At 58.4% G+C, this 13253-nt stretch overlaps 1 protein-coding gene and 1 long non-coding RNA gene across 2 annotated transcripts; both read right to left on the bottom strand.

The window, feature by feature from the left end:
- Positions 1–6288: 6288 nt before the first annotated feature.
- On the bottom strand, positions 6289–8517 carry LOC149912050 (uncharacterized). Its single transcript, XM_090132802.1, has 2 exons — positions 8509–8517; positions 6289–8377 (listed from the first exon to the last, which is right to left on the bottom strand). The coding sequence occupies exons 1-2, from the start codon at positions 8515–8517 to the stop codon at positions 7106–7108; spliced, it is 1281 nt and encodes a 426-aa protein (XP_089988928.1). The 3' UTR covers positions 6289–7105.
- Positions 8518–8599: 82 nt separating this feature from the next.
- LOC149912049 (uncharacterized) lies at positions 8600–13247 on the bottom strand. The gene is made up of 3 exons (XR_016462443.1): positions 12022–13247; positions 11229–11943; positions 8600–11018 (listed from the first exon to the last, which is right to left on the bottom strand). It is a non-coding gene; the product is annotated as an uncharacterized LOC149912049 (long non-coding RNA).
- Between the last annotated feature and the right edge of the window lie 6 nt (positions 13248–13253).

Here is a 13253-nt window from a genome sequence, read left to right as displayed (position 1 = left end):
GCCCGCCGCTGGGGAAGGACGGGGCGGCGCAAACGGCCGCGTCGTAGGGCTGCGACCACCAGCCCCGTTCCTCCCCCCGCGTCCCCTGCCCTCCTCAGCACCGCGTGGGAAATGTTGGGGCGGGATTCTGGGAGAGCTGGGGCGGCTCAGCCTGCAGAAGAGGCTCGGGCAGATCCCGGGCACGGCCGTCGGTCCCTGCAGGGAGGTGCGGAGAGCAGGGAGCCAGGCTGCGCCCGGCGCTGCCCAGCAGCAGGACCGGAGGCTCGCGCTGCAGCACAGCAGGTTCCCGTGCCATGCTGCCACCGCCGCGCTGCTGCTCCCTGCTTGCACTAGGCATGCTGCAGAGCACGTGCAGACGGTGCACGCCACAATCCCCCAGTTTCCCTGTTCCACCCTTTCTCCAGCTCCAGACCCCGTTTCCACCTCACAGAAGCCCCGCTCACACCTCTCCCCCCGTGGATTCCCCACAACCCCCCTATCCACCCCCGGATTTTCTTTCCACCTCTAGAAGCTTCACTAACCCCTTTCTCCCTCCCACGACCTCCCCTATCCACCCCTGGAGTCATGGAGAAGAATCTGGAGATGTCCTGGAGGGGTTTGGGGCGTGCGGGGGGGGGCCCAGGTAGGTCCAGGGAGTCCTTGGATTCATCCAGAAGGGTCTGCAGATGTCCAGGTAGGGTCTTGAGGGTGCCCAGGGGGTGTCCAGGATAGTCCCAGGGATCCCTTGAAGGACCTGGAAGCTCCGAGGATGGGCCCAGGAGTTCCCAGGAGCCACTGGGATGATCTGGAGATGTCCCACCAGTAGAGTCTGGTAGGGTCCAGAGAATCGTCATGTGGGGCTGAGTGGTCCTGGATTCATCCAGAAGGGTCTGGGGATTCCCAGAGAGAACTTGGAGGGTCCAGGGGATCCTCACGTTGATCCAGGGAGTCCTCGGATTCATCCAGAAGGGCCTGCAGATGTCCCGGAATGAGCCTGTGGGGTCCACGGAGTCCTCAAGTGGGTTCAGAGGGTCCTGTATTCTTCTGCAAGGATCTGTAGTCTTCTGAAAGGCTCTGGAGATGTCCCAGAGATGTCTTGAGGTGTCTGGGGCTCCTGGACTCATCCAGAAGGGTCTGGAGATGTCCCAGACGGGTGTCGGGGTGACCAGAGTGTCCCTAGTGGTTCCTGCTGTGCTCCAGAGTTCTCGAATGGGGATTTTCAGGACAACCTCACATAGTGACATGTTCTCGGGCTGCTCTGTCCCCGTGAGATTGCCCCCAAAAATGTCTGTTCCCATTAAAATAAATACGTCAATTTTCTTATATTTTGTTGTATTCTGTTGTATTTTGATGTGGAACAGCGTCACGGCTGTTCCACATCGAGGTCACCCTGTGTCACGGTGTCCCCTGAAGACAGTGACACTCAGTGACACCCAGTGCCATCCAGTGAAGGTGACACCACCAACCCCATGTCACAGCCCACGTGTCCCCCAACTGTCCCCAGCCCCCCTCCCTGAACCCCTCCTCGCCACCTCTTCGATGAGGATGTCACCGCGCTGCAGTTGTGCCACCATGGCAGGGGAGACAGCTGGGGACAGTCTTGGACAGCCAGGGTGACAGCGTCACCCGGCTCCAGGAGCTGCAGGATGCTGATGGGGCTCTCGAGGTACGTTGGTACGGCCCCGGGTTCCACGGTCACAGTGACAGTGAGAACTTTGGGGACAGGTGGTTGTCCCAGTGCTGGCACCGCCAGTGGTTGTCCTGGTGTCACCTGGTGGCCCTGGGGAGAGTTGTTTCCTTGGTGCCTAGCACGGGGGATTGGCGAGAACCATCCATTTCTGAAAGGAAGCGGGGAAAAAATACAACAAAATTGACACAGTATGAGATTGACATAGAGTACCCCTCTGGGACATCTCTGGGATCTATGGGGGGAAAGGTGTGAGTGGGGCTTCTATCAGGTGGAAACAGGGTCTGGAGTTGGAGAAAGGGTGGAACAGGGAAACTGGGGAATTGTAGTGAGCCCGAAGCCCTGTGATGTGGAAAGGGGGCCTGAGGGTAGAGAGAGGGGATTTTGAGGGGGAAAAGGGGAGAAAGGCTTCTGTGAGTGGAAAGGGGATCTGGGGGTGGAGGGGTACACTGTGGTGGGGAATATTTTGGAGGGGAACTTGAGGGGTTGAAAGGGGAAAAGGGGGCTTTTGTAGGGCAGAAAGGGGGGTCTGGGAGTGGACAGGGGATTGTGAGGGGGAAAAAAAAGGTGAGTGGGGTCTCTACTGGGAGGAAAGGGGGTATAGGAGTGGAGAGAGGGTGGCAGGGGAAATCTGGGTGGTTGTGGGGGGCTTCTACGGGTTGGAAGGGGAGTCTGGGGTAGACCTCAGGGGAGTACTGGGGGGAGAAGAGGAGAGTGGCTTGCCTATGGGGTTGAAAAAGAGTTGGAGGGGAATTTAGTGGGCTGTGGAAGGGAAAGGGGTGAACAGAGCCTCTACAAGGCAGGAAGTGCATCTGAGGCCGGAGGGAGGGGTGGGAGGAGAGAGCCAGGGGTTGCGGGGGCTTCTACTGGACAGAAAAGGAGTCCGGTTGGGGGGAATGGAGGTCCAAGTGGGGGAAACAGACTCCAGGGGTCAGGGAGGAGTACACGGGGGGGGTACAGGGGGCTCTAAGGTCAGAAAAAGGGGCCAGGAGGTGGGGGGAGAAGGGAGGACATGGGACCCTGGGGGTCAAAGAGAGGGGAATAGGGGAATAATCGGAGGCTCTGTGGATCAGAATGGGGGAATTGGAGTGGGAGTACCTGGGGGAGGAGAGGGGATTCTGGGGGTCAGATAGAGGGGACTGGGAAAGTGGGGGAACTCTCGGGGACAGAATGGGGAGACTCGTGAGGGGGTGGGGGGACACGAGGGATTTAGAACGGGGGGCTGGGGAGGGATCGGGGGGGGAAGGTGCAGACAGGTGGACCCTGGGGGTCAGAATGGGGGAGGCACAGAGGGGAGGGGTAGAAGAGGACTACAGTGATCAGAACGGGGGAACTGGAAGGGGAGTAAACGGGGGGGCGGAGGTGCAACCCCGGGGGTCACACGGAGGGACGGGGGGGTTGTGGGCGACCAGCGGCAGGGGGAGGGGAGGAGGGCAGTGAAACACACGGGGTGGGGGAGGCGGGGAGACACAGGGCAGCCGCCCCCGCCGAGCGGAAGCCCCGAGCGGCACAGAGACCCCACGGGGCCAACGCGGAGCGGCACGCGGCCCCAAACCCCCTTCACCCCGGCCCCCGCCCCGGTGCCCCCCCGAACGCCCACCCGTCGAAGCCGAGGCGGCGCTCGGAGCCCCGCGGTGCCCCGCACCACTTCCGCACGGCCGCCTCCCGCTCGGGTCGCGGGGCTGATGACGTCACTCGGCGGGGACGGCGCAGGCGCCGCGGCGACGGAGCGGCGCAGGCGCGCTGAGGCGCCGTCGCTCCGGCGACGCCGTCGCGCATGCGCCGTCGCCACGGCAACGCGGCCTGCACGCACGGCCTGAAGCCGGAGTGGGGCTGGAGGGACGGCGGGGGGCGAAGATGAGTGGGGGGGAACGGAGAGCTCTCAGGGATCTCCTGCGGAGCTGGGGGAGGGGAAGGGCGGAGCTCCGGGGATGGCGGCCCGGAGGGAGTGGGGCTGTGGGGTGGGAGATCCGCAGGGAGACGCAGTGGAACGCTGGGATCCGGGCAGAACGTGGAGATATGGAAAAAGGAGCACCGGGATCTGGACAACACGGTGAGAGCTAGGCTGAAAGGAAGCAGGGAAAGGAAGGGAAGAAAGTGAAAAAGAGAAGAAAGAAGGGCAAAGAAAGGGAAGAAAGACAGGAAAGAGAGAGAGAGAGAAAGGAAGAAGGGAGGAAGGGGGGAAGGGAGGGAGGAAAGGGAAGGGAAGGAAGGGAAAGGGAAGGGGAAGGGGAAGGGGAAGGGAAGAAAGGGAAGGGGAATCTCCATCTCCTGTTGGACGCAGGGGGGAACGCAGCGAGCAAGGATCAGGATCAGGCTGAGGTACTCAGTGCCTTCTTTGCCTCAGTCCTTCCCAGTGAGGCACACAGCCCTTTGTGCTGGTAGATAGGGATGGGGAACAGAATAGGCATAACCCACGGCGAGATGGCTTTGGACCTGCTCCGAAAGCTGCACACCCACAAGTCCATGGGGCCGGATGGATTGCAGCCGGGGGTGCTGAGGGAGTTGGCAGATGTGGCTGCAAAGCCGCTCTCCATCATCCTTCAGCAGCCCTGGCTAAGCGGGGATGTGTCCCTGACCGTCCCTGAATGCGTCCAAAAGACGTCTGGCTGTGGTGCTCAGGGACATGATTTAGTGGTGGGTTGTTAGAGTGAGGGGAGTATGGTCAGGTTGCGGTTGGACTCGGTGATCTCTAATGTCTTTTCCAACCTGAGCAATTCTATGGCTCTATGATTCTGTGCGATTTAACACCACCGCTCTTGTGGGAGCTGCGTTGAGACTTGCAGTGTCTCTGGCTTCCCCAGAATTACTTTCTCCGGGCTGATTCCTAGGTCCTGGCACTTCTTTAAAGCCAAGTACACATCTGCGTCCAGTTTTCTCACCAGCTCCTGCAGTGACATCTCTGACAGCTTTCTCCTCCGAGGAAGAACCAAGCAGTAGCCCGGCTGGGCTTGGTGGATGGGATGATTTCAAACGAAAAGAAGGGAGATTTAGACTGGATATAAGGAAAACATTGTTTTATGGTAAGAGTAGTGCAGTACTGGCACAAGTTGCCCAGAGAGGTGGTGGTTGTCCCATCCCTGCAGACACCCAAGGTCAGGCTGGATGAGTCTCTGAGCACCTGATGGAGCTGTGGGGGTCCCTGCTCCCTGTAGGGGGGTTGGACCAGGTGGCCGTTAAGGGTCCCTTCCAGCTCAATTGATTTTATGATGTATGATTTTTTATGAGAGAAGAGCGCAGCCTGAACCAGGTCTTGACTAACGAGCTCAGCTGAAGGCTGGCGCTTGTTCTGTAGTCCCCCAGGTCCTGCAGGGCGGCGCTGCATTCACTGAGCAGCAAGGCGTGGTGCAAGGGATGTACCGCCTGTCCGGCGTCCGGCAGTTATGCCTGCCAGCTCAATAAAAGCTGTCCCTAAGATGCTGTGCTGTGCAGCTGCGGAGCCACAGTGCTCCGCAACAGGTATAATGTGTCCTGATTAAAAAAATAATAATAATAATAATAAAGTAAAAATTTGGAAATTGGTACAAAACACAGCAGCGTCACTTTAAAATGCAATTTGTGTTTCATTGCCAGGGGTATTACAGCCCAAAGGTTATAATAAAGTTCATATAAAGGAGGATAAAGTACAGATGTTCCGTACAGAAAAGCAAAGAGGAAAGGTTGTGAGGGGTTTCCCAATGAGAGGTAAGATTCCAGAAAGGGACACGTACAGAGAACCCAGAGGGATACTGAGGCAAAGGTAACAGTGACTGCTACAAAACCAATGGTACAGAGAGAGAATTCCCTGCCAGGAGTAGCTCACAGTCCGGTGATAAAGATTCACAGCACTGGCTGCAAGCTGTGTTTTAATTAAAAACGCTAATTAAAAACAATCTGGATTTCTGAGTTAGCTGTGCTTTTAGTAGGGGGGGATGGCTAAACGGTGCTGCAAAAGAGGGGTGCAAGAAGGGGCACAGCAATGGGGGGTTGTGCACAAAGGAAGCGATGCAAAGCCTCATGCAAACCGGAGGGCTAAGGGGGGTGGCAGGCTATTGGGGCCACAGCAACGAAGCGGGGGGGGCACAGGAAGAGAAGCAGGAATGGGAACTGGTGGGGGGAGGAGGAGGAAGGCAATATGGCCGCAGTGTGCAAGATGGGATGGTGTTTTTGCACAGCAGGTGGAAGGGTGGTGGGCTGTACACGTGTGTGTGGCACAGGGGGTGGAGCCGAGCGCAGTGGCCGAGTCCTCCCTGGGCAACGTCAGGTGTCAGCAACAGCAGGAGAACTTGGAGCACTGCCTCCAACAAGAGCAGTGCCAGGATGGCAGCTTGGTGGTCCAAAGCTGCACAGTTTCTACTCCGGACCAGTAGTAGTGCAGCAGCTCATGGAATGTCGCTGGACAAATCAGGCCGTGCGCTCTTTCTCAATCCCTAATTGTGACTGTTTTTTCTTGACTGCAACTAAACTTGGGTGGAGCGGCTGTGGGGGCGGGGCCTTGGGGTGCTCTCTATTGCCATAGGGGATGGGATTGGGATGAGGGATTGAGATTGACAGGTGGGTGATGGCCTTGGGATGAGGGCCTGGGAATGAGGTTTGGAACTGGGATTGGGATGTGGGCTGTAGGATGTGGGGTTGGGATGTTGACTGTGGGCTTGGAATGTGAGATTTGGCACTGAGGGTGTCCTCAGTCCCCTCATCAAATCATTGATGAAGGTGTTCAACAGCAGCAGCCCCAGTACTGAGCCCTGGGGGGCAGCACTCGTGAGCGGCAGCCAGATGGCAAATCCTGCTGTGTGTGTACAGAGTTGGTTGGGTCCCTGTCTGAAGACAAAACCGGCAGGACCCAAACAACGTGGGGGCAGAAGAGCCATGGCTGGGAGCTGTCTTTATGCCTTTCTGCACGTCAGGCCCTGCTGCTCCTGCTTCACCCCTGCATGGGAACTGCCCCTGTCGGAGTCTCTTCTGGCCAGGGCAATTCCCCTCCATCTACCCGTGCCTGCTGCCCATCCCCACAGCAATTCATGGTACTGGGCAGCACAGGAAGCTGTGTGAAACACCCTCTGCATCCCGCTGCACAAAGGACTGCAGGGAGAGAGGAAGGCTGGGGCTGGTGGTGGCAGCAGAGGGACACGGCCATCTGTGGTGCCCCATCCTGCCCCAGAGGCAGGTATGAGGAGCTGGGGGCTGTGACAGGGCCCAAATGACTGCAGGCACAGGGACACAGCAAAGGGAACACAAAGCTTTTAATAACGTATCATAGAAAACAAGGAGTAACAGGAAGGACGATAATCCTAAAATTCCCATCCCACAAGAGTTCATTGCCAGATGACGTCCCATCCCACTGCCGCGATGACTCCGGAGGACAGCTTGGTTCTGGAAAGGAGGGATGGGGCCGCTGGCGGTGCCTCTGGAACGCTGCCGCTGCTGCCTGGTGCTGTGGGGCCGGCGAGGAGCGCAGGGTTACGGGTAGCCATACTGGTCGGCTATGGCCATGTCTATCTCCCGCTGCACCAGGAACTGCACGGGGCCGATCTTCATCTGCTGGGCCGCCCGCTGCCGCTCCTCCTGGGCCAGCTTCTTCATGCGCTCCCGCTCGGGCCGCTGCTCGGCTGTGATGGGCAGCGACACCTCCATCACTATGGGTACCGCACCGCCGCCCGCCCGTGGCCCCACGCAGGGCACAAAGTCCCCGGGGCGCTGCGGCCGAGGCTGCTGCTGGTGCAGCACTGCTGGTGGTGGTGGTGGTGGTGGTGGTGATGGTGGGTCCCTCCGCAGCGGTGAGCTCCTCTGCGGGGACGGGCGCAGGCAGCTCGGCGCCGTCTTCTCGGCAGTGCCCCCCTCTTGCCCCGCGCTGCCTGGAGATGCCGGCGCTGCCTTGTCTGTGCCGCTGTCTTGGGGCCGGAGGGCAGCAGGGCCGGTGCTGGCCGAGGGTTGGGGCTGCGCAGAGGGTGGCTGGCGCACCGGGCCCACCACAGTCACCCTCTGCCCCAGCGGGTGCACGACCTGGATGGATTTACACAAGTGCACGCGCAGCTCGCTGGCAGTGCCCGCTTGCCCGCTGCTGCTGGCTCCTGCGCTGGCCCCAGACAGCTCCGCTTGGCACGGGCGCTTGCGGCCTTTTCTCTCTGCTCTTTCCCTGCGCGGCGGCAGCTTCCTTTTCTTGGCTGGAGCGCTGGTGGTGGGCTGCTCCTGCTGGGAGCTCTCCCCTTTCTGGGGGGTGCCGGCAGGCGCAGGGCGCTTGGCCCGCTTGGTGCTGCCCCTCTTCTTCTTTTCGGCCGCCCGGCTGGGGACAGAGCCCGGTGACGGGGGCGAGTGAGCCTGAACCTCCTGGGGCTCCATCTGCTGCACCTCCTCGGTGGGCTGTGCGCTTTGGGCTGAGGGAGGCGTGGTGACAGCCAGCGTGGTCGGCCGTGGACTGAGCCGGGCACTCGCAGGTGGCGTGATGGGGCGCAGCTGCGACAACCCACACTGCAGCTCAGGCAGGAACCCGGGGGATGGTGGGAGCCCCCAGAAGGGGTCGGCGGGCGTCCCGGAGGCAGGCTGTGTGCTGAGCTCTCTGCTGTCCCTGGGGTTGTCAGGGAGCTCAGCGACGAAGCATCCTGGGGCAGGGCTGCCGGGGTTCTCATGGGGGACCTCTACAGCTCTTGCCACATCTGAAAATGCAAGAACATCCCCCAGAATGGTGATGATAGCCTTCCCGCACCCACTCTGTGCAAACACGCACCTGCAGCTCTGCAGCCCCCAAACTCACCGTTGATCCAAGACAGCAAACCCTGGATGTCCGTGATGTCCTCCAGCACATCCGAGCTGGTCGCCACTGCAGGGAAAAGCAACAAAATCCCAAAGAGTCAATGCCAGCTCACCCGTACCATGTTCACAGTAAGGGATCTAGGCTAAACACTGGCTTCCCACTATCAATCAGGACAGGAAAGGTAACCGTAAATCCCTGCACCATTCCACAGATGCACTGCTTTTGTCCCTACAACAACAGATTGTATGTTGATTTCACAGACACCAGCAGGCAGAGAAGTATTGTCCAGTAAGCCCATGTCCCCCCGGAAAGCAGAAAGGTGCTACTTTGATAGCCCAAACACAAACTGACACAAACACTTCTCACTGCCCCTTCCTGCACTCCAAACGGATGCTTACTTGACATCGCCTACAGCACTGCAACTGCAATCTTCAGCTGCCTTGACTCCTGAGTTCTCCTTCTGGACAGGAACCCTACAGAAAGTATCAACAAGTGAAAAGTCACAAGGAAGAAGCATTGTCCCAGCTTTCTTCTGCCATGCAATGTAGTCTCTGGAGGAGGGCAATGCTTGGACATCAGCTGGCTGCAACAGCTGCCCATCACTAGCTCCAGCTTGTGTCTGACTGCCATGGCTTCTGTCAGCAAGTGCCCCCCGGTCCCCTTTTCCCCCACAGCTGTGCTGAGCGTCCATGTCCACAGCTGAGCAGCTGGCTCTCTGCCGTGACTGCAGCGCGGTGTGGTGAAAACCTGCTGGGTATGGCACACCAAGCAATCCATGGAGCAGTGAGCCACAAGTTGCACTCTGTGAAGTCTGCGCTCTGCTTCCTTGGAAAGGTCTGACATGAAGGGGGGGCTCGGCAGCAGTTTTCCAGGGGAGGAATGACATTTCATCATCCTCACCGAATCGTGGGATGGAATCTCAACAAGAACCCATTTCCTCTGGATACAGCCAGAAGGGCACTGCTGGAGCTGGGAACTCCTCCCCAGCCCAGCTTTTCTGCTGAGACACCTCCCGGCAACCAGCCAGCACCAAACCCAGCTCACCTGGTCACTGCTCAGCCCGAGCTGTGCCCAGCTCACACACACGCCGCAGCGCTGCTTCCAGTGGGCTCTCACAGGGTGATCTCTCTCAAGAAAAGCACAGAGCTCAGTCTCTGCGTGCAGCACGCTCACCAGAGCACCAGCTCTGCTCACCAGCTGTGGCACAAACGCTCCCACCCTGGCACCGACTGTGACCTCAGCGAGTGCCTGCATCGCTTCTGTGCTTTCATCACAGGCAAAGGGAGTGGTCACCTCCTAGACCCACGTTTTAGGAAACCAACGCCAGGGTCACCCAGTGGGGTGAATGGGGGTGATTGAATGGGGGTTAATTGAAGGAAAGCAACAGAGAAGTGAAGATGACTCTTGTGCAGCCCAGTGAAAATGCAGTATGGCCTCGCAGTTGTCAGAGGAGTCCCAGAGGAAGTAGTGGGAACTGGGAGGAGTGCACAGCAGTATGGACCAGAGAAGTCCAGTGTGGCAAAGTAAAACCCAGTGAGGACCAGTATGGGCTCAGAGTGGTCAGTGGAGTCCTATAGGAATGAGTAGAAACCAGTGGGAAGCACATCTGTGTGCCCCAGGGCCGGTGCCGGCCTCTGCCTCTGGCTTTGGGCCCCAGGGCTGGTGCTGGGCTCTCTGGCTGGAGCTGCAGACTTCAGGGCCGGCACCAGCCTCTCAGGCTGTGGCTTCAGGCCCGAAGCTGGTGCTGGCTTCTTGTGTTGTGGCTTCAGGTTTAGGCCCAGGACTCGTGCCAGCCTCTCTGGCTGGGGCTGGGCTTTAATCCCCAGGGTCGGTGCTGGCCACTCAGGCTGTGGCTTCAGGTCCCGTGGCCAGGGCCAGTCTCTCTGGCTCTGTTTGTAGGCCCCAGGGCCACTGCTGGCTTCTCTGGCAGCATCTTTATGTCCCAGGGCTGGCGCCAGCCTCTCTAACTGGGGCCGTGACTTTAAGCTCCTGGACTGGTTCCTGCCTTTTGGGCTCTGGCCCAGAGTCACCAGGGCTGGTACCAAATTTTAAGAAAACGACACGAGGGCCACCCAATGGCGTGATCTGAAGTAACAAAACAGAGAAATTAAGATGCCTGTTGTGTAAGCAGCCTGGCTCATCCTCTCGCTCAGGCACCGCATGATCACACGCAGGAGATGTTGCCCCCAGGCTGCCCCCAGCTTGGAGACTGAAGGATTTGGGCTTCCAAGCAACCAGCAAGCATTTGGATGAGTCAGCCCTCTGGTTTTTGTGAGAACAGACTAGTCCACCCTGAAAAGCCATCTCGGCAAAGGCAGAATAGCTTTGTTCTTGGGCTGCAGCACTCCGTGGCCAGCGCTGCTCAAACACCGGGCCTGCATTTCTTCCTGGGCATCCACACGTGCTGAGTCTCCTGCAGCTTGCTGCAGGGGTTGTGGCTTCCTGCTGAGGAGTTCCTCCCGTTCTTCTGCAACTGCCCCCCAGCATCACTACCGCCTCCTCTGCTACCGTACCGGGAGATGCTTCAGGTCCATTAGCCTGCACTTCCTTCCTCCCATCAGCAGCTGCTCCTACTGACCTTCATTCACACTGGGATACCGTCCACTTCTAGCGCCAGCTGACCTGCAAGACAGGAAAGGAAATGTGGCCTTAGCACAAATGCAGAAGCCCAAGGCTGTGCCACCACCATGTACTGCAGCCTTGGGAAGTCAGCTGCAACTGCAAGCTTTGTCAGAATTAAGGCAGGCACTGTAAATGAAGTGTGACTTGTGATCTGAATTGCCACAGTCAGAAATAAATAGTGAAATCGCTTACTTAACTGTAGGTGCTTACCTCTGACCTGGAGTTGGAATTGAAGGGTACAAGAAAAACGAGGAACACTTGGCAACTCAGGCAAGCTGAACAGTGCAGGGAAGATTGTTGCATTTCTTCTCCTCCCGGCCCAGAAATGAATTTTCCTACCTTAAAATGAAAAGGGAAAAGAGCATGACTTAAAGTAGATACAATACAGCCTCACATCACAGGTAGAAGCTGGAGAGCTCTTGTGGCACGAAGCTCACGGCTGTGGAAATTAAGGTGGCCTCTAAGCTTTTAAGCAAGATGAAAGACAAGGTGAAATGCAAAACGTCAGCACTTCCTGCAGAGCACATCACACAGCTGTAGGCACCAGCTGAGAGGTAACAGGTCAGAAAGGAAGACCTTACTATGTGAGCACAGGGACAAGCTACTCTTCTGCTGGGCCTGTGTTCACAGTGAGGCTTTCCCTCAAGAGCGCTGCTCAAGCTGCTGCTGTCTCCAGCTGTTGGTCACTTCCCCCTGCTGGACGCTGTGCCCACAGGTCATTCTGCTTTGGGCAAAGCCTGCTGGCTTAACTCCAAGCCAAGGTCACAGGCCACGCTCATCCAGCTGCTTTGTCTGAAGGGGCTCAGAGGCCACGCGTGGGATCCTTTCTGCTGGTGGTTCTCTCCAGGCAAGAACCTCCACTCTCAGAGCAACAGCCAAGAGCCGGAAGGCAGAAAAAGCTTCCAATCCCCGTGGATGTGGCTGTCTGCAAAGACAACGGCTGCTCTTCAGCAGGGCGATGCTCACCCAGCAAAGCACTCACCCAGCAGATGCCCTTCCTTACACTCAGAGCTGTCCCACGCTTGTGCAGCCCTTGGCATTGCATTTCCAACCAAAGTTCACATCCTGTTCCACCTGGACTGCCACAAGTCCACTGGGCCAGATGAGATTCATCCAAGCGTGCTGGGGAGCTGGGGGAGGTGAAAAGCCAAGCTGCTTTCCATCATCTGTCAGCCTTCCTGGTCAACTGGAGAGGCACTTTGGCCACCACAACCCCAGGCACCGCTATGGGCGTGGGGCAGAGCAGCTGGAAGTCAACGTAGAGGAAACGGACCTGGGGTTACTGGTTGGCACGCAGCTGAGCCAGCAATGTGCCCAAGTGGCCAAGAAGACCAGTGGCATCCTGGCCTGTATCAGAAATGGTGATGGCAGCAGAGCAGGGAAGTGATTGTCCCGCTGCACTCAGCTCTGGTGAGGCTGCAGCTCGAGCGCTGTGTTCAGTTCTGGGCCCCTCATTGCAAGAAGGATCTCAGGGAGACCTCACTGCCCTCTGTAACTCCTGAAGGGAGGCCGTGGTGAGCTGGGGGCTGGTCTCTTCTCTCATGTAACAGCGATAGGACGAGAGGGAATGGCCTCAAGTTGCACCAGGGGAGATTCAGGCTGGACGTTAGGAAATATTACTGCTCCAACAGAGTGGTTGGGTGCTGGAATGGGCTGCACTGGGAGTGGTGGAGTCACCAGCCCTGGAGGTGGTCAAGGAACACTGAGACGTTGTGTTGAGGGACACGGATTAGTGAGAGCTATTGGTGATTTCAACCCTGGTGATGGTGTGATGGTGTGATTCTGGATGGGGGATTCAGGGGGTACACTGGCGGAGGGGGCGGAGGGGAGCATCAGAATGGGGGAATAGAAGGGGTGGGACAGGGGAAGGGGACGAGGAAAGGCACCCTGGGGGTCAGAATGGGGAATGGGGAGGGAACTGAGAAGGGGGCAGTGAGGTGGGGGGTGGAGGAGGACTGCAGGGATCAGAATGGGGGAACTGGAGTTGGGAGGGTGCTCCAGTATTCAGGTGGGAAGGGGAGCACAGAGGAGGGTATGACCCTGGAGGTCAGAAAGAGGGACTGGGGGGTTGTGGGTAAACCACTGGGGGGGACACAGAGCACCTCCTGCCACCGAGCTGAGGCCCTGAGTGACACAGAAGCCCCACGGGGGCAAAGCAGAGCAGCACGCGGCCCCTGGCTCCCTTAGCCCCAGTCCCCATCTTGGTGCCCCCCTATCCCCCCAAACACCCACCTG

This window comes from Phasianus colchicus, unplaced genomic scaffold (assembly GCF_987193195.1).
Source record: "Phasianus colchicus unplaced genomic scaffold, bPhaCol1.hap1.1 HAP1_SCAFFOLD_44, whole genome shotgun sequence".
Lineage (NCBI taxonomy): Eukaryota > Metazoa > Chordata > Aves > Galliformes > Phasianidae > Phasianus > Phasianus colchicus.
Note: the sequence above shows the minus strand (reverse complement) of the source record. Positions and strands in the feature narration are given on the sequence as shown.